The sequence below is a fragment of the Nomascus leucogenys genome, chromosome 13 (genome assembly GCF_006542625.1).
Source record: "Nomascus leucogenys isolate Asia chromosome 13, Asia_NLE_v1, whole genome shotgun sequence".
NCBI classification, from domain to species: domain Eukaryota; kingdom Metazoa; phylum Chordata; class Mammalia; order Primates; family Hylobatidae; genus Nomascus; species Nomascus leucogenys.
Window position 1 is genome coordinate 45,194,271 of NC_044393.1, and position 27,177 is coordinate 45,221,447.

The window sequence follows — 27,177 nt, forward strand, 5'->3', positions numbered from 1 at the left end:
CCTCTGATTAGCTGCATTTCATAGAAGACTGAACACTGATTGCCTGGAGGGAACAGGTCTGCTCAGGGATTATTTATTCACGAAGTGCAGACACATGCTTTAGGATTAGATCCCGTAAAAGGGCTCTCTCGCTACAGTCTCCTTGCAATTTAGTCATGGACAAACCTGGGAACCGAATTCGTGTTCCACTTAACTGGGTAGGGGGAGAGGAAGTCAACCTCTATTAGTTCCCTACCATATGCCATGCAGTAGGCTGCACACTTTATATTCAGGTTGCTTGACTCATTAACAACTCAGAGGTTACCATCACCGTATTATACAGATGAGAAAACTGAGGCTCCTGGAGTAGGTTACGTGCCTAGTCATTCAGTGGCAAGACTCACACCCATATCTGCCCATCTCAAAACCAGAGCTCCTTCCATTTCCACTCCCTGCAGAGCCCTGCGGCCCTCATGTCAGTCAGGACCTGAGCATCCAATGACCACTTACTGTATGTGCTTTCCTTTATGGCAAATTCCTTGAGTGGGGCCCCAAATTCACAGGGCAGGCGGAGGGAGAGGACTTTCTTCTGCATTTTGGTAGATTTATGAACCAGGAAGATCTAGTGGAGGGAAAAGAAATACAAGCTTTAGGAAATATCTAGAATGTTGAAACCCAAGCATCTGGTTTCCCTCACGCTCAATGAACAGAACCCCTTCATATCCACACTGCATGGCTCCCTGCAGGAAACTCTCCTGCCATAGAAAGGGGTGCTCAGAGCCCAGGCTGCAGACACCTTTGTTCATTACTGGCATCAAAAGAATCCTGCTTTCCCTCTGACAGAAGCTTCTCCATGGGGCTAAGAACTCCCCTAGTCTGCACAAGCATTTTCAGTTCGGTGACTGTTTTACTGCTGAAGTTATATTCTCCAGCCCCTGTCTTATATATCTTGATTGGTGAAACCTAAATTCTAAACACAGGTAGTAACATGACTAAACCATAGGAATTGGGATTTCATTGGTTAACTTGGCTTATGAGGATATTTACAATAGAAATTTAAGTTTGTGGCTAACAGTGAAAAAGCAGAAGTTGCTTTGTTTTTTGTTTTCAAATTGAAATCTGAATTTCTAGCTCTTCTTGGAAAATGAGATGATATAGCAAGACCAGACAACAATCTACTGGAGCTGAAAAATGGCTGTTCCATTTGGGTGGTGGGTGGATGCACTCTGAAGTTCACCCCGGTGGACATGGAAGCTGTCCATTTATTCCTGACTCACTTCACATTCTACCAGTTCCCTCAAGATCCTAATATTGTCTTTAGACACATGCTTTAAAACAGCCCAATTCCTAGTGCTGATCTCAGGACACCATTCTGGCCCTCATCACTGCAGAGGTAAGTATGCTGTGTACTGTTGTGCAGGCCGTGCACTGCACAACTCCAGCAGGCACCATTCACCTAGCCTACGAATGAAGTGACTCTCCCTGGAGTATGGCGTGTGGCAGCCCAGCTGAGTCCTGGTTCCCTTCTGTGGAGCATGACCCTTTTCCAAGAATCTTATTCTGTCTGTCATGCTTCTTTAGCTACTTCTGTTTCGTCTGCATTTAAACACCTTACTCTCTACCTCTTCTCTCCCCTACCTGTCTAGTCTTTCATTTTTTCCCCGCCTAATCTTTGCTCCTCTCTTTATCTCCAGTTAATAGCTCGTAAGATACTTTATTTAGGGGGTGGGAAGATGGGTATGGGACTTGGGTATCTGGTGAAGAATGAAGCTGGAAGAACTTGAGTTCTCTTTTCTCCTGGCATCGTGGAGATGCATCCATAGGATTCATCCAGTAGCAGGTTCTGGGAGTCAGTGCCTCTGGGACACCCTAAAACTGAAGCAGATGCTTCCTAAATAGCATCCTGATGGCTAAGAGGCCAAAGCACTGCGGAGAGGCAGCTGTTGGTTGTTAGGAGAGGAAGTAACACTCCCTTTTCCAAGTGGAGATCTCCCTGAGCCTTGGGGTTGGGGAGTGCAATCTCTAGGCCTTATTTTTTGGAAGACTGCAGCCTTACATTATATCAGGGGTTGGCAAAGTCTGGCCTGCAGACGAAATCCATCCTGCCATCTGCTTCTGAGTAAAGTTGTATTGAAACACAGCCATGCTTGATCATTTACATATTGTCTATGGCTGCTTTTGCATGACAATCATGTAGTTGAGTAGTTGTGACAGAGACTGTATAGCCTGCAAAGCCAAAAATATTTCACTTTGCCCTTTACAGAAACAGTTTGTGGACCCCTGTCTTAGATTGTAGAATAATTAAGGATGGGCACCCCAAAAGCCCACTTCACTCATGCCACCATGGCCAGTCTCTCAAATCCTCCTTTTTCACACACTTTTAGCCACCTGCTTTTCTCTCTCTTCTTTATTTTATTTTATTTTATTATTTTATTTTATTTTTAGATGGAGTCTCGCTCTGTCATCCAGGCTGGAGTGCAGTGGTGCAATCTCAGCTCACTGCAACCTCCACCTCCTGGGTTCAAGCAATTCTCCTGCCTCAGCCTCTGGAGTAGCTGGGGTTACAGGTGCACGCCACCATGACTGGCTAATTTGTGTATTTTTAGTAGAGACAGAGTTTCACCATGTTGGCCAGGCTGGCCTCGAACTCCTGACTTCAAGTGATCTGCTCGCCTTGGCCTCTCAAAGTGCTGGGATTACAGGCCTGGGCCACCATGCCTGGCCTCTCCCTTCGTTATTCTTGACTGTCCTGGTCCATGTTACTCCTGTCCTGGCCCTGCCCTCAACCTGCCCAATCTCATCAGGCAGGCCCTGTGCAGGGATCAGGCAGGTGGACGGAGAGAACATGCCTGGCTTGTTTCCCATGCAGGTCTCAGCAAGAGTGGACGTGCCCTACCTTGGGAGGGGGAGCTGGGCAGGCTGTTGCCTAGCTCTGCAGCAACTTCTGTCTTTGGAATGTTTTGCAGAAATGCAAGAGCAGACAATTCAGCTGGCTGAAAGTGAGGCTTCACAGAAGGTGAGGAAATCCTGATCCCAGAGAACAAAACTAGAGGCAGCAGCTCTATGTTATGGCCAAGGGTTCTCTGCAAAGATGAGAAAGCACCGTGCCTTGTTCCCCTGAGCGTGTTCTAGCAGAGGTCTTAGTTCTACCTGTTTCTGCCTGATGAGGGATAAAGAAAGATTCATATGTTTTTTAAAAAGTGAGAACAGACAGACTCTGACCGCTAGGAAACTCAAAAATGTATTTGGTGCCCAATTCTTATGCCATTCCTCAGCTAGCTACTAATGGGATTTTTCTCCTTGCTTCTCCATCTAGTTCTTAGTCTCTATCTTGTGTTGCGTGTTATTATTTTGTCTGTGACTTATTGTATTTATCCTTTGGAAGTAGACACTGCACACAAATGCTGTCTACTATAACTTTGTACTACAATGAAAATGTTCCAAATTCTGTACCATCTAATATGGTAGCCAGCCGAGGCCAGAGAGCACTGAAAATGTGGCTACGGTAACTGAGGAGCTGAATTTCTAATTTTATTTGCTTTAATTCATGTAAATTTAAAGAGCCACATGGAGCAAGAAGCTACCATATTGGATAGCACAAGAGATACCAGTCACTTTTTTTTTTTTTTTTTGAGACAGATTCTCACTCTGTTGCCCAGACTGGAGTGCAGTGGCACAATCTCTGCTCACGGCAACCTCCACTTCCTGTGTTCAAGTGATTCTTCTACCTCAGCCTCCTGAGTAGCTGGGATTACAGGCATGTGCCACCACACCTGGCTAATTTTTGTAATTTTAGTACAGATAGAGTGCCACTGTGTTGCCCAGACTGGTCTAGAAATCCTGGCCTCAAGTGATCTGTCCGCCTTGGCCTCCCAAAGTGCTAGGATTACAGGCCTGAGCCACCATGCCCGGCTGCAGTCACTTTTTTGAGGACCTTCCACAAGTCGTGGAGTGGTCTGGATGGGACGGACAGTGGTCTTGGATAGGCAGTAGCTGAGGAAACCACATTAGACTTTGGTCTGTGTGGAAAGCCCAGGGAAAAGAGGACTCCAGAGCAGGCAAGTCTGTGGACACAGAACTTTTGAAGGCTGGGTCCCAAGTCAGATGGCTGGACCCTGGCAGGGCTCCCAGGCTCAGAAGGAGAGGAAGGCAGCAGAGGCCACCAAGGATCTCAGACCCAGGCTCATCCTCAGTGTCCAGGCTCAAGAGGTCAGACCCAGGCTTCTGGCCAGTGGCCCCTACTCGCTACCCAGATGCTCAGTTACTCTGCTGGATCCTTGTACCTCCCATGGTAACTGAGCAGATAAAGACAGAAAGACACATCGTGAAGGGCTCTGTTCCAGAATATTTCTGCATTGAAAACCAGTTACATATCAGGAGACATGCTCCTTACAAGCTGGGAAGAACTTTCTGGAACCAACTCCAAGTGTTTTTCTTTAAGCCGGCAGCAGTCCTGCCTGCCTCCACCTGCTTCCCGAGGTTCTGAGTCTTACCCCCGGAGGCTGGGCCTGCAGGACCTCTGCTGCCTCCTCCTCACTCAGACTCAGCTGCAGCCATATGGGGTGGGTGTGGAGGAGCCGGTCCAAGATGCTGAGCCTGTTGGAGAGGCTGTCATAGCCTGAGTCCCGGGCACAGGTCTTCACGTCCTCTTCCTCGGAATAGCCACCATCCTTGTGTCTTACCATGCTAGGAGAAAGGAAAGTGGCAGGGTCAGCTGGCTGCAGTACCATTTCCATAACAAGGAGACCGCCCCTACAAGTTCATAGGCCAGGCTTGCCACCGCACATACCCCATCTTGTGATCGCCCCCTTAATGATCTTCTCTTCCAGACTGAAAGCTTTCTGAGGGCAGACACAATGTTTTATTTTACCCTATATCTCTAATATTAAAAACAACACCTTGCACTGGACAGACCTGACCTTCTATTCCTAACCCCATTTTCAAAAGTTCTAAGAATCCTAAATGCCGTTTATTCAGGCTTTGTCTTCTGACATAAAATAGTTCTTTTTTATCTTCTTCTTCTTCTTTTTTTTTTTTGAGATGGAGTCTCATTCTGTTGCCCAGGCCGGAGTGCAGTGGCACGATCTGGGCTCACTGCAACTTCCGTCTCCTGGGTTCAAGTGATTCTCCTGCCTCAGCCTCCTGAGTAGCTGGGATTATAGGCGCACACCACAATGCCCGGCTAATTTTTGTATTTTTAATAGAGATGGGGTTTTGCCATGTTGGCCAGGCTGGTCTTGAACTCCTGACGTCAGGTGATCCGCCTACCTCAGCATTTCAAAGTGCTAGGATTACAGGCGTGAGCCACCCTGCCTGGCCAATATAAAACATTTCTAACTTTGAGGACAGAACCCTACATGCGAAATAGCGTGGATGGCAACCGTGAGTTCCTAATGCTCAGTAGCATTTCTCATAAGCACAGCCATGCCCCAGTCTAAAGGCAAATGCACTCACACAGATTTATTTTGTACCTGAATGATTGGATTTTATTTCTTCTCACAAATCTAAGCATTTTTATTACTGACATTATTTATAACAAAACTTCACAGAGGAGTGATGCTGTGCTATTTGTAAAATCATGTCGACATTATTCATAATAGCTAACAAGTGGAAACAACCCAAATGTCTGTCAGTTGATGAGTGGATGAACAAAATGTGGCCAAGTGTGGTGGCTCATGCCTGTAATCCCAGCACTTTGGGAGGTTGAGGCGGGCAGATCACTTGAACCCAGGAGTTTGAAGCCAACCTGTGGAACATGACGAAATTCCATTTCTACTAAAAATACAAAAATTAGCCAGGTGTGGTCATGCGCACCTGTAGTCCCAGCTAACTCAGGAGGCTGAGGTGGGAGGATCGCTTGAGCCTGGGAGTTTAAGGCTGCGCTAAGCCGTGATCTCACCACTGCACTCCAGCCTGGACAACAGGAGTGAGACCCTGTCTCAAAAAAAAAAAAAAAGTAATCTATTCTTACAATGGAATATTATTCAGCCATAAAAAGGAATGGAGCACTGACGCATGCTGCAACATGGATAAACTTGGAAAGCATCTTGTTCAGTGACAGAAGCCAGACATGAGGCCACACACTGAATGACTCGATTTACATGAAATATCCAGAACAAGCAAATCTACAGAGATACAAAGTAGATCAGTGGGCACCAGAGAATGGGGGAGAGAAAAGAGAATGGGGAGTGATTCAAACAGGTACCAGGTTTCTTTCCGGGGTGATGGAAATGTTCTGGTATTAGATGGTGGTGATAATTGCACAATCTGTGAATATAATAAAACCCGCGAATCATGCACGTTAAAAGGGTGAATTTTATGGTATGTGAATTATATCTTTTTTTTTTTTTTTTTTTTTAGTCTTGCTGTGTTGCCCAGGCTAGAGTGCAGTAGCAGGATCTCGGCTCACTGCAACCTCCGCCTCCCAGGATCCAGCGATTCTCCTGCTTCAGCCTCCCGACTAGCTGGGATTACAGGCACCCGCCACCGCGCCTGGCTAATTTTTGTATTTTTAGTAGAGACGGGGTTTCATCATCTTGGCCAGGCTGGTCTTGAACTCCTGACCTCATGATCCACCCGCCTCAGCCTCCCAAAGTGCTGAGATTACAGTCGTGAGCCACTGCGCCCGGCCATGAATTATATCTTAATGACCAAACCATATTGACGTCCTTTTGGTGCCAATACTGGTTCTGTCAGTGAGTGTTTAATTCCCATTTTACCAATGAGAAGACTGAGGCCTAAGAAGTTACTGAGCTGTCCTGAGTGATAACAGCCTTGAAACAGCAGAACTAGAAATTACACATACTCTGGTATTTATCCAACGTTGTGGGTACCAAGTCAGGTCAGGGACACAGGGGTGAGGGGCACAGGGGTCAGGGACACAGGGCAGTTTGTATCCATGTAGCGGCTGTTGTGTGCCAAGCCCTTTACCTACATTCTCTCATTTACTCCTCTCGACAGCCCTGGACCACAGGCACCATGATCCCAGTTTTACAGAGGACCAGGAGTCTTAGCCTGGGTCAGGATCTTGCTCAAGGTCAAGCCCCTGGTCAGAGAGAGGGGGCTGACATTCCCTCCAAGGCAGCTTCGCTCTGGGTTCTCTCACCCTTTACCAAACTCAGAACTGATACTTACCCTGGCTCTCAAGGAGCAGGTCATCAAGCCCTATCCTGGGGCAGCCAAGGGACACCAGACCTGACCATTCATGTCCAAACAATCAGGTTTAGATTGGGGTACATATGATCTTCAATCCTCTAAACCCAAAGGAACTCAACTGTGTGACCTAGATAATGTATTTAGCACTGAGAAGGACGGATAATGAAACTGAATGTATGATGAGTTATAAAAAGGAAATTAAAGAAAGGAAGTGTGATATTTCCACATGGACAACTCTACTCCTAAGAGGTGGGACTGAATTTAGAAGAAGCCAACCTATGCCGATCATTTTTGGGTGTGCAGACTCAATAATAATACCCAGTGTTGGCATGTGGACTGGCCAGAGACGCCGTCCTAACTTCTGTCCATCACCTTCGTGACTTTCTGCAGGCCTAAGGAATCTCACTCATTCATTCAAGATTTATCTTTTTATTTCTTCTCAAATACGTGAAAGCTTTGCTCAACTTCTGCTACAAGTTTCCAGGTAGGAGACTGTGCCAAAAAGAATAGTTTCTCCTTCTGCAAATGCCATTCCAGGGCCTGCAGGTATTGGGAAGTGAATATTTGCAGTTAAAAAAGCATACTCTTCAAAGTGAAGCTGGTGTTAAAATTCCTTTCATAGAAGGTAAAAGCCAGCTTTAGACAAGTGATTCTCAACCCTGGCTGCTGATAAAAATCACCTAAAAAAGCCAGGCATGGTGGCTAAAGCCTGTAATCCCAGCACTTTGGGAGGCCGAGGCAGGCAGATCACCTGAGACCAGGAGTTCAAGACCAGCCTGGCCAACATGGTGAATCCCTGTCTCTACTAAAATACAAAAAGTAGCTAGGAGTGGTGGTGGGCACCTGTAGTCCCAGCTACTCAGGAGGCTAGGGCAGAGGAATCACTTGAACTTCGGAAGGCGGAGGTTGCAGTGAGTGGAGATCGTGCCACTGCACTCCAGGCTGGGCAACAGAGCAAGACCCTGTCTCAGAAAGAAAAGAAAAAAAAAAGCCAGGTGCAGTGGCTCACGTCTGTAATCCCAGCACACTTTGGGAGGCTGAAGCGGTTGGATCACTGGAAGTCAGGAGTTCAAGACCAGCCTGGTCAACATGGTGAAACCCTGTCTCTGCTAAAAATACCAAAATTAGCTGGGCATAGTGGCACACACCTGTAGTCCCAGCTACTCAGGAGGCTGAGGCAGCCTTGAACTTGGGAGGTGGAGGTTGCAGTGAGCCGAGATCGTTCCACTGCACTCCAGCCTGGACAACAGAGCAAGACTCCGTCTCCAAAAAAAACAAAAACAAAAAAAGAAAAAAAAATTTCCCAGGGGATCCCAATGTGCAACCAAGTTTACAACCACTACTTTGGATCAGTATTTGTCAAACTTGACAGCCTGCATGAAAGTCACCTGGGGTTTGTTAAGCCACAGATTCCTGGTTTCAGACTCACAGCTTCTGCAGGTGTGGGGTGAACCAGAGACATTGCATTATTGCATTTCTAACAAGCTCTCAGTGACCAATCTGAGGACAACACTGTAAGGAACATTTGCCTGAGATTCAAGCGTAAAACATGCATATTAACTCAGATCCAGTTAGGGGTTTGGTTTTGTTTTGCTAGGGGCTGGGGGCAGGGGACGGGTACCATGCCACTAAAAGGATTCTTGGCGACTAAATAAATGTTTTATCACTGCCATCTCAGGTTGGCCATATTTTGCCAAGACCAAATTGGACAGTGTCTAACATGACAATCGTGATGCTCATGTGTTCTGAAAGTAAACATGTTGACGTATCTTCCTTCCCTAGAAGGGCGCATCCTGTGACTCCTCTGTGGTTTCAAGGAGCTGAAAAGCCTTTGTTCTGACAAGTGACCTCAGCCGAAAAAGCAGGGCCCCGACAGGAAGATGGTGAATAAGATTCATGGGGCCTCATAAAAGAGCAACCATAATTATCCCTTGCCTTTGCAAATGACTAAGCTAACTCCTTGATTCAGCCAGCCACTTGAGGTTTATAGCATATTATTACAGGACAAATTGGCCTTTATCGGGAACAACCTTCAGGAAAGAACTAATGTGAGAACATTGAACGTGCAGGGGATGCTACTACTGCCCCACCTAGAGCGCCTCCTCTAGGCAGGCACCCATGCCCCATCTGCTGCGAGTGTTGGCTGTGGAAAGCTCACAGCTGCCCCTCTTCTCCTGGAAATGCCCAGGAAGCTACATCCTCTCCCTGAGAGCAGACTCACTGCCAATGACATATTGATATGTACTTTCTACATATGTGAGATGGAGAAGAGTGGCCTTCTAGCCTTGAGGTGCAACAACTCGGGGGGGCTATTCACGCTGCTGAGCTCCCTGTGGGACCAGGTGGAGCCCACATCTTTGCCTTGCCTCCTCCCTGTCCCATCCTGGATCCCTCACTCCTTGGCAGGCTGCTCCTGAATCACTTGCACAAGAAGCCCCAAATCAGGCTCTCCTTCCAGGGAACTCAACCTATGATAGAACTTGATGAGATTAATAGAAACTAGCGATTTCTAAGAAAGGTGTCTGCGTGCAAACAGGAGGGAAGGCAGTGAACAGAGGTTCATAAAAGTAAAACACTGTGATGCAATCCAGGAGATTCCAATAAAAACATGGTCATAGTGGAATGGCCACAGAGCCAAGCTCAGGGCAGGAAGCATGAGGTTCCTCTCCTAGCTTGGCCGGGCATGTGAGACCTTGCTCGGGCCCCTTTCTGAGCCTCATCCTTTTGATCTGAAAATAGTAAATAACAATACCTTCGCCACCAGGTAGGAATCAATGCAAGCAAAAATTGTGAGTGGATGCTAAAATCAGAAGGCAAAAGACTTAGGAAATAGGATAGTCATAGTCTTAAAATATCACCTCGCAGATCACTTAATGACTTGTGAAAATGAAAAGGTATCCTGGCAATGGAGGAACCTGGTAGATGCCACCTTAACCAAGTGATCTGTGTTAACTCCTTGAAAAATGAGCCGCCCTGACATCGAGTGCCCCCGATGCGAGGCTCTGAGAAGGTACCAGGTCACCCAGGTGTCTTTCCTGCCCCCAAATAGGACTCACCTGAATGTATACAGGAGAAAGCAATCAGAAAAATCCAAATTTCAGTGACTGGAAACCAATGGCCAAAACTTCAAAAATGTCAATGTTATGAATTTTAACAGGCTGTAGGATTAATACAGGTTCGAGGTGAATAAAGAGATGTGATAACTACATGGAGTGCATAGCCTGGAACTCATATATGGCATCAGTATAAAAAGATCTATAAAGGACAATTTCACCTGTAATCCCAGCAGTTTGGGAGGCCGAGGTGTACAGATTGCTTGACCTCAGGAGTTTGAGGCTAGCCAGGGCAACATGGCAAAACCCAGTCTCTACAAAATATACAGAAAAGAATTAGCCAGGCATGATGGAGCGTTCCTCTGGTCCCAGCTACTCGAGAGGCTGAAGCGGGAGAATTGCTTGAGCTTGGGAGGTGGAGGTTGCAGTGAGCTGAGATGGCACCACTGCACTTCAGCCTGGGTGACAGAGTTAGACTCTGTCCCAAAAAAAAAAAAAAAAAGTTAGCCAGGCACAGTGGGGTGTGCCTATAGTCCTAGCTACAGCTACTCAGGAGGCGAAGGCAGGAGAACTGTTTGAACCCGAGAGGTGGAAGTTGCAGTGAGCCAGACTGCACCATTGCATTCCAGCCTGAGTGACAGAGCAAGACCTTGTCTTAAAATAAAATAAAATAAATAAAATAAAATAAAATATCCTAAGTGTGATAATTTTATTATGCTTACAAAGGAAAAATGCTTTTATTCTTAGGACACGCATACTGAAAAATTTAAGGGCAAAGTATAAACATGTTTGAAAGTGTCAAAAAAAAGAAAGAAAGTGTCAAATGATGAGCTCCCCCTAAAAAGAAAAAAATAGGGAGACAAAGAAAATGTAGCAAAATTTCAGCACTTAGTGAATTAAGTGAATAGTGCTATCTTTGCAACTTTTCCATAATGTTTGAAATTTCTCAAAATAATAGGTTGGAGGAGAAGTGATAATATCTACCCTCTCACTGAGTTTTTATGACTATAAAACTCATTTATCTGTGCAGCCATTCCCACTATGTCTAGGTGTCTAGGGCTGCTATCGTGGGGAGATAAAACTTAGGTACAGATACAGTGAGACCCACATGTGAATACAATGGGCAAACCATAGAATGCCCCGCAAAGTATAAGGTTCCTCTAGGGGCAAAGAACAAACACTCACCCAAAAGTCACAGCCTCCACCCATCCCAAATCCAACCAAACCTGGGCCTCACGGCTGTGAAGCAGATGGGTGGGTATTCCACCCACTTTGGAAGGGCGGGGCTCTCCAGCACCTGTCCTGCTCTCGTGACAACCAGGTTAAGGTTCTTTGGAGTGTGGGATGAGAGAGGCCTTTCCACTGGGCTGGATTTCCTTCCTTCCCATGGCCCAGCATTAGTCGCCTGAGCAGGTGGAAGAATAAGTGATTGCAGAAAGCTCGTTCTGAGTAGGACAACCAGGCAGACAAGGGTTAGTTTTACTACCATTGCCAGAAGCAGATTCACCTCAGAGAAACCATCGACACAGAGCAGAGCTTCCAAACAATGCATGCCTTTTCTTGTCCTAATTCAGAATTCCAGAAGACAGTACAGTCTACCAGCACAGCCCCGAATGACCAGTCCTAGCGACCAGGGTCTAGACAAAGCGTGCTATGAAGCCTCCCTCGCACCACCCCCTACATCACCGGCTCCCCCCGAGCTGCATCCCCAACCATACATCTGAAGTGTACACTTTGACCTTGCAAATGAGAGACAATTAATAAGGCAAAAATACATAGAAATGTGATGCGAGGTCATTTCTGTGGCAAAACGTACTGACTGAGTAAATAAAGTCAACAACTTTCTAGATATAAGAATCCTAGTCTGGCTGTTAAATAGCAAAAAGAAAGTTCAAGGCAAAGTGCCAGATTCTCACTCTGTCAACCAAGGATGGTGCACATCCATTAGGCTGTGGGTGTCAGCAGGTGTGCTGTGCTCTGTGTGGCTCTGCCCTCAGTGGTAGGACATGAGGATAAACAAGTAAAACAAAAAGCCCCCTAAACCTCCTCTATGTGTGTAAAACCACACCTTCACTAAGCCGAGCAATTAGATTTTTATTTATTTATTTTGAGACGGAGTCTGGCTCTGTCACCCAGGCTGGAGTGCAATCGTGCAGTCTTGGCTCACTGCAACCTCTGCCTCCCAGGCTCAAGCGATTCTCCTGCCTCAGCTTCCTAAGTAGCTGGGATTACAGGCACATGCCACCATGCCCGGCTAATTTTTGTATTTTTTTTGGTAGAGATGGGGTTTCACCATGTTGGCCAGGCTGGTCTGGAACCCCTGACCTCAGGCGATCCACCCGCCTTGGCCTCCCAAAGTGCTGGGATTACAGGCGTGAGCCACAGTGTCCAGCCTAGATTTTTTTTTTTTTAAAGTAAAAGCCCAAATGTCCAACAACGATAGACTGCATTAAGAAAATGTGGCACATATACACCACGGAATACTATGCAGCCATAAAAAATGATGAGTTCATGTCCTTTGTAGGGACGTGGATGAAACCGGAAATCATCATTCTCAGTAAACTATTTCAAGGACAAAAAACCAAACACCGCATGTTCTCACTCATAGGTGGGAATTGAACAATGAGAACGCATGGACACAGGAAGGGGAACATCACACTCCGGGGACTGTTGTGGGGTGGGGGGAGGTGGGGGATAGCATTAGGAGATACACCTAATGCTAAATGACGAGTTAATGGGTGCAGCACACCAACGTGGCACATGGATACATATGTAACAAACCTGCACATAGTGCACATGTACCCCACAACTTAAAGTACAATAATAAAAAAAAAAAAGTAAAATTACGGCCTGGTGCAGTGGCCTGTACCTATAATCCCAGCATTTTGGGAGGCAGAAGGAGGTGGATCGCTTGAGCCTAGGAGGTCGAGACTGCAGTGAGCTGTGATCATGCCACTACACTCCAGCCTGGGCAACAGAGTGAGACCTTGTCTCAATAAATAAATAAATAAAATTAAAATTAAAATTAAAATCATTCAAGACAATCACTTTTGTCTGGGGCATACTTCCAAGTTGCCTTGGGGAGTGCTCCCGAGAAACTGGAGTTTTTAAATGGGCAATTTAATATCATCTATGGTAAGATATGCCACTTTTAAGAACAAAAGTGATTTCAAACAAATGTTTAAAATGTACTGTGATTTTTCCACCAGGCTGGCCAACATGGCGAAACCCTGTCTTTACTAAAAGTACAAAAATTAGATGGGTGTGGTGGTGCACTCCTGTCGTCCCAGCTACTCGGGAGGCTGAGGCATGAGAATGGCTTGAACCTGGGAGACGGAGGTTGCAGTGAGCCGAGATCACGCCATTGCACTCCAGCCTGGGAGACAGACGGATACTGCGTCTCCAAATATATATATATATATGTATATATTTTTTTCCAGTCTATAGCAGACTGTTAGATCATAATTCAGCTAAAAAGGGATTGGTTTAGTTAATTAACAATATCTGAAAACCCCTCATAGAATGAATGGCAAGTCCCCTATGGAGGTAAATAAGGTGGTTGTGGCCCCTAAGTCAAATGATGCTTTCCTGGGGGAAGTTCCATAGTTCTCTGGCTCCCTTCTGTGTGTCTGTGTGAGCAGCTGTGTCTCCGCACAGTCACTATCACATCTGCCTTGGAGCTGGAACCATTTGTGGTCTACCCTTGTGTTTTATCAAGGTACCCTGTTTTGCTTCTACTTACATGAGTCATCTGGAGACACTGAGATGACTGGGTCAGCAGTTAGTTGGAGGAAGGATTATCAGTTTCTCAAAAGCAGCTTGGCTTTCGGCTTTTATCTCAGTTCCCCAAACCCTGGCCCTAGACATGGCTTTCTCTCCCATGTCAGGCTCCACAAGGTATGGAGAACTCTCCTCTTGGAAGGGAGACACCTGCTTGCTTTGCCGGCTTTCCCAGGCCAATCCTGGTGGAATCTACAAGGACTGCCCCAGACCTGGGATTTGAAGGAGTGAGCGGCAGGCTCCACCCATGTCTCTCCTTGCAAGTCTCACCTTTCTGGCCAGGCACCCCCTGAAAACTCTTTACGAAAAATCCTGGCTTTTCTTGAAGCCTGAGGGCTCGTTCCCTGAAGATTTCCGGGAATCTCCTAGACTTTTATGAAAACCAAGTTTCTCATTGTTTACATGGTAAGTGTTTAATAAGTGGTTACAGAATGAAGACAATGGGCTAATTATCATGTGATAAGTTCTTATCAATAAAACAAAAACAACAACAAAAGCAGAACTCAGGTTCCATATTACTTTTGCCTCTGACTAAATTATGGTTTAAGATTCATTACATTGTTTGTCTCCCAAACATAAAGAACTGTAGTTTTGCTACTAAGTGGAAAATTCAAAAACAAAATAAAGCTCCAATGGTGGAAAAGTGTAGATTAATTTTGATATTTAAATTTTTAATTTAAAAAAATACTTTTTTAGAGATGGGGTCTTGTTGTGTTTCCCAGGCTGGTCTCAAACTCCTGGCCTTAAGTGATCCTCCTGCCTCAGCCTCAGCTTCCTGAGTAGCTGGGGGTACAGGCACAAGCCACCACGCCTAGCCCGATTTTGATATTTTGTAATATCTCAATGTTGTTAGAAACTGACAATATTTCCCAAAAAGTGATGGATACATCAAGGTAATCCATGGAGGCATGGTTTTAATTTTAATGGCCATTACTTATTTTAATGGTTATATGTATTCAGTCTGTTTCCCAATTATGGTAAAGATACTGAATTTGCTTTTTTTTTTTTTTTTAAGACAGTCTGACACCCAGGCTGGAGTGCAGTGGTACGATCTCGGCTCACTGCAACCTCCACCTCCTGGGTTCGAGCAATTCTCCCACCTCAGCCTCCTGAGTAGCTGGGACTTTAGGCGTGCGCCACCATGTCCAGCTAATTTTTGTATTTTTAGTAGAGACAGTTTTGCCATGTTGGCCAGGCTGGCCTCGAACTCCTGACGTCAGGTGATCCACCCACCTTGGCCTTCCAAAGTGCTGAGATTACAGGTGTGAGCCACCGCACCCAGATGAATTTGCTTTTCCCTTTTTTTTTTTTTTTTTTTTGAGATAGAATCTCGCTCTGTCACCCAGGGCTGGAGCGCAGTGGTGACACAATCTCGGCTTATTGCAACCTCTGTCTCCCAGGTTCAGGCAATTCTTGTGCCTCAACCTCCCAAGTAGCTAGGCACATGCCACCCTGCTAGACTAATATTTGCATTTTTAGTAGAGATGGGGTTTTGCCATGTTGGCCAGGCTGGTCTCGAACTCCTGGCCTCAATCAATCCTCCCACCTTGGCCTCTCAAAGTGGTGCTGGGATTCCAGGTGTGAGCCCCGGCACCAGCCTGGGAAGATCATCCTGTAGATGCATCTACATGCTGTTGCTCAGCTTCCTCCTTACTGAGTTCAAGCTACTCGGAATGTCTCCTGCCATATCTGGCTCCTACCTACCTACCTGTCAAACTGGGTTCAAATCCTCATCCCTTATCTCCTTCAGCTGCAAGTAATCTGTGGCCCATCACATTCCTTCCTTACTGTCCCCACACCTCCAGGGCACCTACCCCCTTCCACTCTGGTCAGATTTCTCTCCCTTACTAGCCTGGCTTCATCCCCAGCCCATATTCAGACCTAGCCCTGGGCAGGAATTAATAAAAGGTCTGCTTTAGGTGTGACCAGGGGCCTGAGGAGGACGTGATCTGCAGCCAGCAAGGTTTATGGAAGAGGAGGAGCTTAGTGGGCAGGGAGAAATATTCTTAGGGGCACTGGGCAGTTTCTTTCTGAGGCCCCTAACAAATAGAATTCGCTGTTCAGCTCCAGCCTCAGGAGACAAAGGGTTCTTGTTTCTCTGCTTATCAGGAAATGGGTGGCAAAAATCACCGCAGCTACCAAGAGCCACCTGGCCTTTGTCCATCTCTGGGGCAAGAAAAGGAGGCAGCTCCAATCCTTCCAGAAAAACAAATCCTTCCTTATTGCTCATGAATTTCTCCCATGGACACCCCTTCTAAGCTCAAGTCAACTAGCAAGGAGTGGGCTTTGAGTGGCTTTGGTTGTAAAAGTCAGTGATGTTCCTGCAGTCTACATAGCGAAAAAAAAATGATAAGAAAAATAAAAAGAAAAGTCAACGATGAGCTTTAGTTTACAATTACAATAACTCTATGCCCACCAATACCAGACATTGGAGACCAGTGCTCCATCCAAGGTCTCCAAATACAGAATGCTTTATTCCAGCACGGAGAATGAGATTTAGGATTCCAACAAAAGTGGCCTGCTGAGTGCAGGAGAAAGCAGAGGGTAGACATTCCTGGCAGGAAAGTGCTCTTGGATGAAGGCAGGTGCAGTGCATGAGGTCTGAAGAAACCCCAGTGGGAACCCCACACACACAGCTTCAGGGGCTTTCACATTCAGTCATCAGTTTATCTGGAATCAAAGCCACCCACCTCCTGCCCATGTGAGTGCATTGAAATCAGGATGCTATTTTTGGTAAGGCATGTCATAGTTTCAATGGAATCAACCCTGATTCTAGTCTCCCTCAGCCTCCTAATCTTCAGCAGTTAGGTGGAAAGAGGACTCCAAGTCAGACTTGAATCAGAGCCTCAGCACTGCCCCTTCATCACTGTGAGGCCTGCACCCATTACCACACACCGTTTAGCCTCAGTTTCCCTGTGTCTAAAAATGGATTCTTGCTGAAAAAAGGAATCTGTTAGCAAAACAAATAAACAGAACCTGAAAAGAACTTTTGATTCTAAGTGCCTGGAATGTCTTTGAAACTATGAGTAAAGGTTCCGTTCCATGGAGTTTCCAGGATGACTTGTTACTGTCTCCTAATTTTTGGATAGTCACAAAAAGAAAGCAAGGCAATGTGTTTCCATTCTAGGACTGACAAATCCTGTGGTATAAACACAACTCTGGAGCTTGTTTTGGCAGCATTTCATGTGACCTGGGAGAAAGCAAAACCCCAAAGCTTCTAGAGGCCAGCTTCCAGCAGGTCCTGGAAGCAGGAGAGTTCTCCATCTACCATTAGTGTCTAGGCTCAACCTGGACTCTGGTACTGCCATCCTCAACTTTCAGATGGAAAAAGAAAAAAAAAGCCTCTTCTCTTGATATTTTTGTGTTAAAATTTCCATGTATATCATGCTTCTCCAGGAGCCTCCCTTCAGCTGCGTGCCAGACTAAAACCTTTTTCCAGGCTGTTGTCTTAACCAGCTGCAATGGCAAGAAAGATACACCCTCCTGCGATGTGGCACCGCCGGAGGGCCCAGGCTTCTAGCTACAAGAGGCCAATGCAGGGGTCGTCTTATGAATCAAGGATGAGACAGAAGTCAGAGTCTTGTGCCCACCATGGTCCTGCTCTTGGGGCAGTAGATCCTTGACCATGTATCAAAAGGAACACAAATATACACCTCAAACGCCAAGCTGCAGCCCAGATGCCTGGATAGGTGGGAGATGAAGCCAGGACTTAGCGGGGCTGGGAGAAGAGAGGTGGTGGGTCTGGGATCAACAACTTGTGGAAAAATATTAGTACCAGAGGCCCCTTATGTAGAGAGACAGAAAATAATGGCCCATACTGAAGATATCTATCAACTAAAAATCTCTGGCACAGGACCAATTCCAATTTGTGTTAAACACATACATATACACAGAGCAAACAAAAAATTCCCAGAAAAACTTCACCTTCAAAAATACCTAGAAGTTGATGTCCAATGATTTCTTAACACCTTCAGACATAAAAATATTTCTTTAGAATTTTGAAGTTCAGAACTTGAGCCAGTTATAGGTAAAAAAATATATATATATATATTGAAATGGAATTAAACATGTCTCTGTAATATTCTATTAGTCTGGAGAAGAAGGGAAACCCCAATCCATTATTCTGGACACGTCAGGACCCTGGCCTGGCTAACACAGTTGACAGCATGGAAATTGCCAGGTGAGCAGAAGAAACCTTTTACCTACCACCCAGCGTGGGAAGAGTGGTTGGCAGAGAAGCCTGGGGAAATGGATTGTCTTAGAAGGACCCCTGCATATTTAGCCAAGTTTTAAGGGCTATCAGAGGCCATCCAGTTTATCTCCTTATTTGAGACCAAAATGCTAGAAATTGATAAAACTGGTCTTAGGTCCAGTTTTCCGACTTACGCAGTTTCCCTAGAGCAAGCAAGTTCATACTTAATTCCTCAAGGCCTTTTTTTGTCCCATTAAACTCTAAAAGGAAAAAGAATCACTAGCATATTTGGGGTTATGGATTTTATTCCTCCATGGCAAAGGGCTGCTGCTTTTTGAGGGTGGAGGCCCAACTTCCTCAAAAAAGATTTGTAAGAGCATGTCACAGGAGGACTATTCTGAAAAACCTTTAGGGCCTTTAGTAATTTTTAAGTTCTATTAACTGAGGCCCAGCAGAAGAGGACACAGAAATGGGAACAAAAGCGCATGTCTGCTCTGGGGAGATGCTGCCATTTCAGGAGGTAAGAAAGAGTGGTGGCTGTTTTGCCTAGGAACTTCCTCTCTTTGACTCTCCAGCTAGAGATGAAAAGGCCAGATATGGAGCGAATGCTGGCAGAAGCTTTCATTCGTTCCTGTAAAAATAAGAAAGAGGAACAAAGAACCTGTTGTCCTGGTTGCCCTTGGAGCTGAAAACAGGCAGAAGAAGGAGCCAGGCGGGCTCCAGTCTTGGTCCCGATGCCCTTCAAGCCCCGGGCATGCACCCTGCTTCACGGAAAGGCAAGTGTTCCATGGATTGGCAGTTTCTAGTATTTAATTGCTTTGGGTTACACTGGTGTTATTTCCTAGCAGATGAATTCTAACTAAGCAGATATTTTATGGCAGAACCAATTGGCAATATAGCAGCAATGCAAAGCCTACAGAGCACAAAATAGCTCCAACTCTGGAGTATGCTGCTGGTGACATTGTGTGGCCAAGGTTTACTGTAAACAGATAAGCTAGCCACTACATTGGAAGGTGCTACCCGTCAACAAAAACAGAATCAATTTCCAGGAAATTGCATTTCTAGGACGATCAAAAACACCTTGTAAGTCAGTGAAAAATCATGCATGATCTACCATTTAAATGGATTGTAATACAAAAACATCAGAAGGATACACATCAAAGCAAAGAATTAAATCAGCCAACCCAACAAACAATCAAAAATGATTCTGTCTTGGAGTAGGGGTGGGGTCAGGGTCAGGGTGTCCTTTATTTTTATTTTCTGCATTGTGCTTTTTCCACCATGTACATGTTTTACTTTTGGCTATCAAAAAAAGAAATCTTAAATGTTTCTTTTAAAAAACTTCCCAAAGATAACAGATATCACCAGTCAAGATAGACTGAACAGCTCTTTAGGGCATTTTTTAGCTTACACTCCTTATTCATTAATGAAATTGATATACCTCTGACCTAGAGTTACCTGCTTCCCACCTGAGGTTCTTGGGACATCTGCTGTCCTCCTCTGTTCATCTGACATATTCTATTATGTCCCATTTCGTTTCATGATACTCACTTGTTTACAATTTTTTCCCTCCTTAGGTTGTGTAAATCTTCAGGCTCCACTATCTTGGTATTTTGGTAAATATGATCCACTGAATAAATACTTTCTCTTTCTTTTCTTCTTTTTTTTTTTTTTTTGAGATAGAGTCTCACTCTGTCACCCAGGCTGGAGTGCAGTGGCTCAATCTCGGCTCACGGCAACCTCCGTCTTTCAGGTTCAAGCAATTCTCTTGCCTCATCCTGAGTAGCTGGGATTACAGGCACGAGCCACCATGCCTGGCTAATTTTTGGGTTTTTAGTAGAGAGGGGGGTCTCACCATGTTGGCCAAGCGGGTCTCGAACTCCTGACCTCGTGATCCACCCACCTCAGCCTCCCAAAGTGCTGGGATTACAGGTGTGAGCCACCCTGCCCAGCTTAAATATTTTCTTTAATTTGAGTTTAGTTGTTGCTACATTGGTAATAGTGTATCAAAGAGTTGGTCCACCCTCATAGAATTCATTGAAATCATGTTCAGGGCACTCCTGGTTGAGTTGAAATATGGAAATATTCTAGGAGATTGGGGGTAAATTGATCAAAGTAATCATAGTAGAGAATCCTCAGTGACAAAGCCGGAAAATGTCTCACCATCAACCTGTTGCTGCTACATGGCCTGCCCTGTAGCAGTAACAGGTTTGTGAGCAAAGCCATCGATGTGTGATGTGTTTACTCTGTGGACATTCATCTAGCTGGATACTTATTTGTGCAATTTTGCTGAGTTATGTTTTACTTCAGTGGAAAATTATTTAAAAAGCAGCACTAAGTGAAGGTGGGTCTGGTTCAAAAAGCCACAGAGTTGCTAATGTGGTCACAACTGTCCCTCTTGAGACTTAAGGAAGTGGAACTCTGGGCATCTTTTCCCCAGGCTGTGGCCACCGTTCTTCCCTTCTCATCTTCGGTTCTCACCTCTGGGCAAGTGAAGAAGTGAACAATTGTACAAGGGAGGAGCCTTCTGGGTTTCCTGTGGTTATAATGTCAGTGCTGTCACATAGCCACTGGGAAGCTCAGAGCTTCCCAGAAGAGACCAAACGTGATGACCAGCTGCTACATTGTAGCACTGAGAAGAGCTGGCCAAGGAATTTTTGAATTTCCTGTGTCATGTCTGGTTCTGTGGTGGGGCAGGAGGAGTGAAGACACGGGACCTCAGGCATCTCACAGCTATCCACTTGGGCTAGAGGACACCAGCGAGGTGGCAGCAGGAGTGACAGCTACAGGAGAGTGGAGGAAGGGATGAGCTACAGTTCTCATTGACCTGCTCTAGCCAGGATCCCAGGGATCCTGCACAGGCAGCCTGGGCCCAGACAATAGCTCGGGAGGTTGTTCTGTGGATCCCTCTGTTCCACCTGAGGATAAAGAGATCTTTAGAGACTTGTCTCAGCCTAGAGGGGATGGGTTCAAGTGATGATGAGGGTGGAACCTACCTCAGGCCTGCTGAGCCTACCCAAAAGAGGCCTGCTTCCCCCACATGAAAATGGACTGTGGAATCACATGGGAGGGAGAGGGGAGTGAAATGCCTTTATGTTCCCATACTCTCCAGTCTTTGGAGGGATGCAGTGGGAAGACAGGAAGCAGGAAACCACACTGGGAGAGAGCAGAGAACCAGGAGCAAGAAGCCCTCAGTCTCGCCTCTGGCGTATGGGCTTCTACTTGGTAGATCAGCAGAGGCATGGAGGGAGATTTAATCAGCTCCTACTCTATTGGCCAAAGATTAAAATAGCTCATAGTAGAACTGGTCAAGGAGGCACAACTGGAGACTGGGGGAAGGGCCTCTGCCCTATTTCTTTGCTAGGGAGGAAGCCTTGGGCCTGTCACACATTTTCAACTTTTTATTTTTTTATGCACCGGTTGGTGGCCCCCTGCAAGAGGTCTCTGAGGCATCAATACTTTAAAATCACGAAGGGGCTTGGCACCTTTCCTTTATCCATTCAACAAATACTTGCGAGTGCATTCTCTATGCCAGATACTGTCCCTGACACTGTAATCTCAGGATGAAGGACAGACCCAGCCCCTGGTCTCACAGAGCTTACCTTCTAGTGGTGGGAGGCAGAAAATGCACAGATAGGCCAGGTGTGGTGGCACACGCTTGTGATCCTAACTCTCTGTGAGGTCAAGGTGGGCGGATTGCCTGAGCTCAGGAGTTAAAGACCAGCCTGGGCAACATGATGAAATGTCTCCACTAAAAAACAAAAAATCAGCTGGCGGTGGTGGCGTGTGCCTGTAATCCCAGCCACTCAGGAGGCTGGAGGCATAAGAATTGCCTGAACCCTTGAGGCGGAGGTTGCAGTGAGCCAATATCACACCACTATTGCACTCCAGCCTGGGCGATAGAGTGAAAGTCTGTTTCCAAGAAAAAAAAAAAAGAAAGAAAGAATGGACAGGAAGCAAGTGAGTGTATGTCCTGTCTGTACAAGGTCTATGAAGAAACATAAAGCCAGGTAAGGAGGTAGAAGAAAAGGAGGGCTCAAGGGTGAAGGCTTCCTGGGGGAAGAATGTGCCAGGCAGAAGGAACAGCAAGTACAAAGGCCAGGAGGCAGGGGCCACATTGGCAAGGAAGTCAGTGGGACTGGATCTGAGTGATGGGGAGAGAATGTTAGAGAAGAGATGGCAGAGGAGCGGGGTGCTGGGGTGTCACATCTTGTAGAGTATTGAAGGCCATGGTAATAAGTTTGGTTTTAGATGCAAAATTTTCAAAAGGCTTTGAACAAAGGAGAGATGTGTCTTGGACTTAGGTGAACTAAAAGGTTCACTATACTGCTTGGCTAATAGCCTGGAGAAAGTGGAACTGGTGGAAGCAGAGGCACCAGGCAGGGGCTACTGCAGTGGTGCTGGTAAGAAGCGGTTCCATCCTGGATCTATTTAAAGGTAGAAGCCAAGCACGGTGGCTCACGCCTGTAATCCCAGCACTTTGGGAGGCTGAGACAGGTGGATCACTTGAGGCCAGGAGTTTGAGATCAGACTGGCCAATATGGTGAAACCCCATCTCTACTAAAATTACAAAAATTGGCCAGGCATTTTGGCACATGCCTGTAATCCCAGCTATGTTGGGAGGCTGAGGCACAAGAATTGCTTGAACCTGGGAGGCAGAGGTTGCAGGAGGCTGAGATCGTGTCACCACTGCACTCCAGCTCTGGGCAACAGGGCAAGATTCTGTCTCAAAGAAAAATAAAAGGTAGAGCTGCCTGGATTTGGAGATGGATGGGAGGAGAGCAGTTATGAGAGGAATAGAGGCATCATGGATGACTGCAAGGCCCAAGAAGCTGGAGGCATGGTGACTGGGACGGGGAAGACCCAGGAAGGAATGAACCTGTGGAGGAGCCCTTCCTGAGTGGGCAGTTGGTTACCAACCTCTGGACTCAAAGACAGGATCAGCCAAGGGAGTATAAGCTGGGAATAACCAATGTATAGATGGTATCAGAGCTGCAAGACGGGATGGGATAACCTAGGAAGTTACTCCACGGACCTCCTTTTAAAACGACATACAGTGTGGCTATTACCACGTGTCAGGCACTGTGCTGAGTCCTTGACAACTATTAACTCACTTAATCTTCCCAACAACGCTGTGAGGTAACTCTGTTCTTATTCCCATTTTAATGAGGAGAACACTGAGGCACAGATATTTTTTAAAGTACCTTGTACAAAGTTAGTGGGAGAGAGAAAAGGAGAGGTGTGAAGAGTGAAAAGGAGTGGCTCAGCCGGGCGCAGTGGCTCACACCTGTAATCCCAGCACTTTGGGAGGCTGAGGTGGGAGGATCCCTTGAGCCTAGGGGTCTGAGACCCACCTGGGCAACACAGAGAGACCCCAATCTCTACCCAAAATAAAAAAAAAATTAGCTGGGTGTGGTGGCGGGTACCTGTGGTCCCAACTACTTGGGAGGCTGAGGCGGGAAGATCACTTGAGCCCAGGAGGTCAAGGCTGTAGTGAGCCGTGATTGTGCCACTGCACTCCAGCCTGGGTAACAGAGTGAGACTCTGTCTCAAAACAAACAAAAAAAACCAAACAAACAAAAAAAGAAAAGGAGAGGCGCAAAGTGTGATCTCTGGGTTCTCCAGGGCTGGAGTTCAGGGAGATAAAGAAGAACCAGCCAGGGCACCGGGGGCAGCAGCAGGACAGCCAAGAGGATCCCAGGGAGGTGTGGGGTCCCAGAAGCCAAGCCAAGCAAGTGTCCCAAAAAGAAGGGCAGATGGCCCATGGCAGATGACGCTGACAGGACACAGGACGGGAGGTGGGCACTGGCCACCGGGCCAAAAACCGACGTCTTCACTTTCCGTAGCCTCATTCTGAATGAACTTCCTTCCATTTTGAATGTAGGCAACAAACCACAGTAGTATTATCACGACCTGTGATTTTGTCACCAACAGAAACCACAGAGGTTTCACCGTCACCACAGCTGTTACAGAGATTGTGTCATTTATGCCTATCTGTCACATGTAAAACAGAAGCACCTATGCCAGGGAAGCACACGCTGAAACACACACTGAAACATTCTGATCACTGGACTTCACTATAATTGTTTTTCCCATGACATCCTATATATCTTATTTTGTGCATTTAAAAGATTATTCAGAGAAGGAGTCCATGGCACAAGAAAAAGTTAAAGATCAAGGTTATCTCAATATTAGGCAGGAAAGAGCAACCAAACACTAACACAGCTAGAGTAATAGTGATTCCTAACTTAGGGGACTAGCTTGGTGCTTAATCTGGTATTCCATCAACTAAGGAACCATAGACATTTCGTGGTGGCTGTGGTGGGATAGGCGGCTCCCTACCCCAGCTCACACTCACAGAGTAGGAAGCTGCAGAGGAAGCTGACTGCGGTGCATTTCCTGCAGCCTTTAGACATGCAGAGCCAGGGGCCCGGAGGGTGCCCGCTACTTCTTTCTCCAGGGGTTTTGCTGAAAGCAACTCTGCTACCTACTGGTCTGCTTTCCTCTTCCCTCCTCTCCCCTTTGGCTGCTGCTGTGTGCCAGGCTGAACTGTGGCCACAGCTATGCTTTTCCTTGATCTTGGAAATAACCGAACTGGTCCTCCTGACAGCTCCATTAGACGAAATGGAGAAATTAAAAGCAAAATCACTACTTCTAAAAAATCAGCAAGACACTCCAGCACAGAAGCCAAAACTGTGTAGCTTTTTCCCCACAGCACACAGTTTCCACATCAGTCAAATGCAGGCCCTAAAGAGCCTTCCCTCCTAGAAGTGCTAGAAAGATTCCGTAAGTTAGTCGCTATAAATGACTTAAAACAGTAGTTTAATATGAACAGTGTTGCCACATGGCCAACATGACCTATATTGTTAAATAAAGACAATTCATCTTGCTTTTTCCTCTTTCTTTTCCGTTAAAAAAAAAAAGCCAAGTAAAATGTCTCTGCAAATTTATAAATTCATGAATTAGGCAACATAGCATTGAAAGTGACATTCATCTAGGAAAAAAGGCTATTGTGGACTGCTTACAGTTATTCTTACATCTGAAAAGGAAAAGATGGAAGGAAATGTTAAAGATTAAGCAACCACCCAGCTCTCACTCTAATACGCACTGGAGTCAGAAAACAAGATCTTGATGGCCCCTCACATGTTCAGAACGTCCTTCTCACATCCCCAAAATCCCCCGTGCTTATATGCAGGGGAAAGGTTTCTGCCGCTCTGTGTCTGGGTGTCTGTCATCTGTGGAGCTTGGGGTTGATCTCACGGAGCCGCCTTTCCTGGCTATGAGAGAAATCAGTGCTACCAAAGCTCTTTTTTCTGTTGTTATCAGCCTAGACTCCCAATTAAATTTTAGCTCAACAAGTCACAGGATAAGGAGAAATTCCCTGGCTAAAGTTCCACGATGTTTGAAACTACTCTGGAGGTGAGGCAGGGAGTCACTACCTGAAAATCATTGTGCATTTGTCTAGTTTATGGGGAAAACATAAGACTTTCACACTGAGGTCAAGAACAATCATAGAATGCTGGGTGTGCTGCAAGGAGCAGGGGGACAATCTGGTTCACCCCCATCGTTTTGTAGAGAAGGAAAGGAAAGGAAAGGAAGGCACAGAGAATTAAGGGTGAGCGCTGTTCCCTCAGAGACATCGGGTGTCAAAGTACCACCTTCCAGCTGCAAGTGCCTCCCTGGGATGGTGCTCTCTCCCGTCAGCATATGGCGGAACTAGTCGGGCTGGTTTGAAACTTGCCTGGACAACCAGAACCATCTGGCTGGCCTGCCTGTTGCATGACTTGCAGGCAAAACCCACTCCATAAATCTCAGCCTCACACTGCTCCAGGCAGGCTCAGCCCCACTTTCTGGGAGAAAGGGGAAGCTGTTAATAAATCTGGCCTCTAAGGCACAAAGTGTCTGTGTCTTTTTATAGCCATTATATTGTTATCTTGTTAGCATCAAAGTTGGAAGAGGTCACCTTCAACTTCCCACCACCCCCCGACCTTTGCACCCCCTTTCTCCAGGTACAGACCAGTCCCTTGCCTCCTATTCAGATAGTGTGCAGTATGTGCACAGGTATCGCCTTCAACAGCACAGCACGCGGTCTTCCCTTTGTATCGAATTTACAACCACATCCAGTTTCCAATCACTGCACGGCTTTTCAGGTTAATGGCTTTTTGGAGACTGCTGGGTTTTTTTTCTGACCTGAGAATGCAAAATGAGTCCATCCTCTTTAGCTGCTCCCCTGTAAGCCTTCTGGAGACTCACACGGCTACACTGAATTCTACTTTGCGCACGCTGGATCTCGCTGCGTTACTGTTTCCATCACTGGGAGTAGGTGGATATGGCACAGACAATTTTAGGTTTCCGGGTTCTGGTGCCAGGAGGAATCGAGAGAGTACACAGTTCAAGTGCCTTCAAAGTGATTAAAATAAACAAGCAGACAACTGGTTCCTAGGCCACTCCCACCTCCTACAGAGGATTTCATCTAGAGCTGCTACCACACTCCCAGCTCCCGGACTTCTAAGGAGTGAATGCAAGTCAGCCCTTGGCAGTGCCAGGGTTCACTCGATCCCTTTCTCGCACCCATCACCTAACCGTGTCTCTGGTCACCTGTGGGTTTCAGCGGGTTCCAGGCCATTTTCCAGGCTGACATCTGTCCGCACCATCTCCTGTTTCAGTTCTCCGATCTCCGAGGCAATTGTGTCAATGAGCTATTCAAAGACAAAAATAGTATGACGTCAGGAAGTGGAGAGGCGTGGCATGCCCACAGCGCCCGGGGAACTCAGGCTCTTCAATAGAAACAGAGATGACCATCTTTTTCTATTTCTTTTTTTTTTTTTAATCTTGGCTCTGTGAATTTCCTCTAGCCAGAGGAAAAAATAAAGGGGGAGGAGGCAGCTTCTCCTTAGAAAGGGGAAGAACTTAGGTTTCGGTATTGTAATAAGGAAAAGAATATGCCATCCAGTTTGTTAGGTTTCAGTATTGTAATAAGGAAGATAACATAACACCCAGTTAGCTTTCTCAACATGA

General features: G+C 46.2%; 1 protein-coding gene across 3 annotated transcripts in view; it reads right to left on the reverse strand.

The window, feature by feature from the left end:
• Window positions 1-27,177, reverse strand: part of RIN2 (Ras and Rab interactor 2) — a 115,614-nt gene that overhangs the window by 41,067 nt on the left and 47,370 nt on the right. The window contains exons 3-5 of one of the 3 annotated variants that reach the window (XM_030825804.1): window positions 26,758-26,858; window positions 4,473-4,665; window positions 490-601 (exon numbers count right to left, since the gene is read on the reverse strand). In XM_030825804.1, the coding sequence (XP_030681664.1) occupies window positions 490-601; window positions 4,473-4,665; window positions 26,758-26,858 (406 nt within the window). Of the gene's footprint in view, window positions 1-489; window positions 602-4,472; window positions 4,666-26,349; window positions 26,859-27,177 lie in introns of those variants that run through there. The other 2 variants (XM_030825805.1, XM_030825806.1) reach the window with 2 other exon arrangements.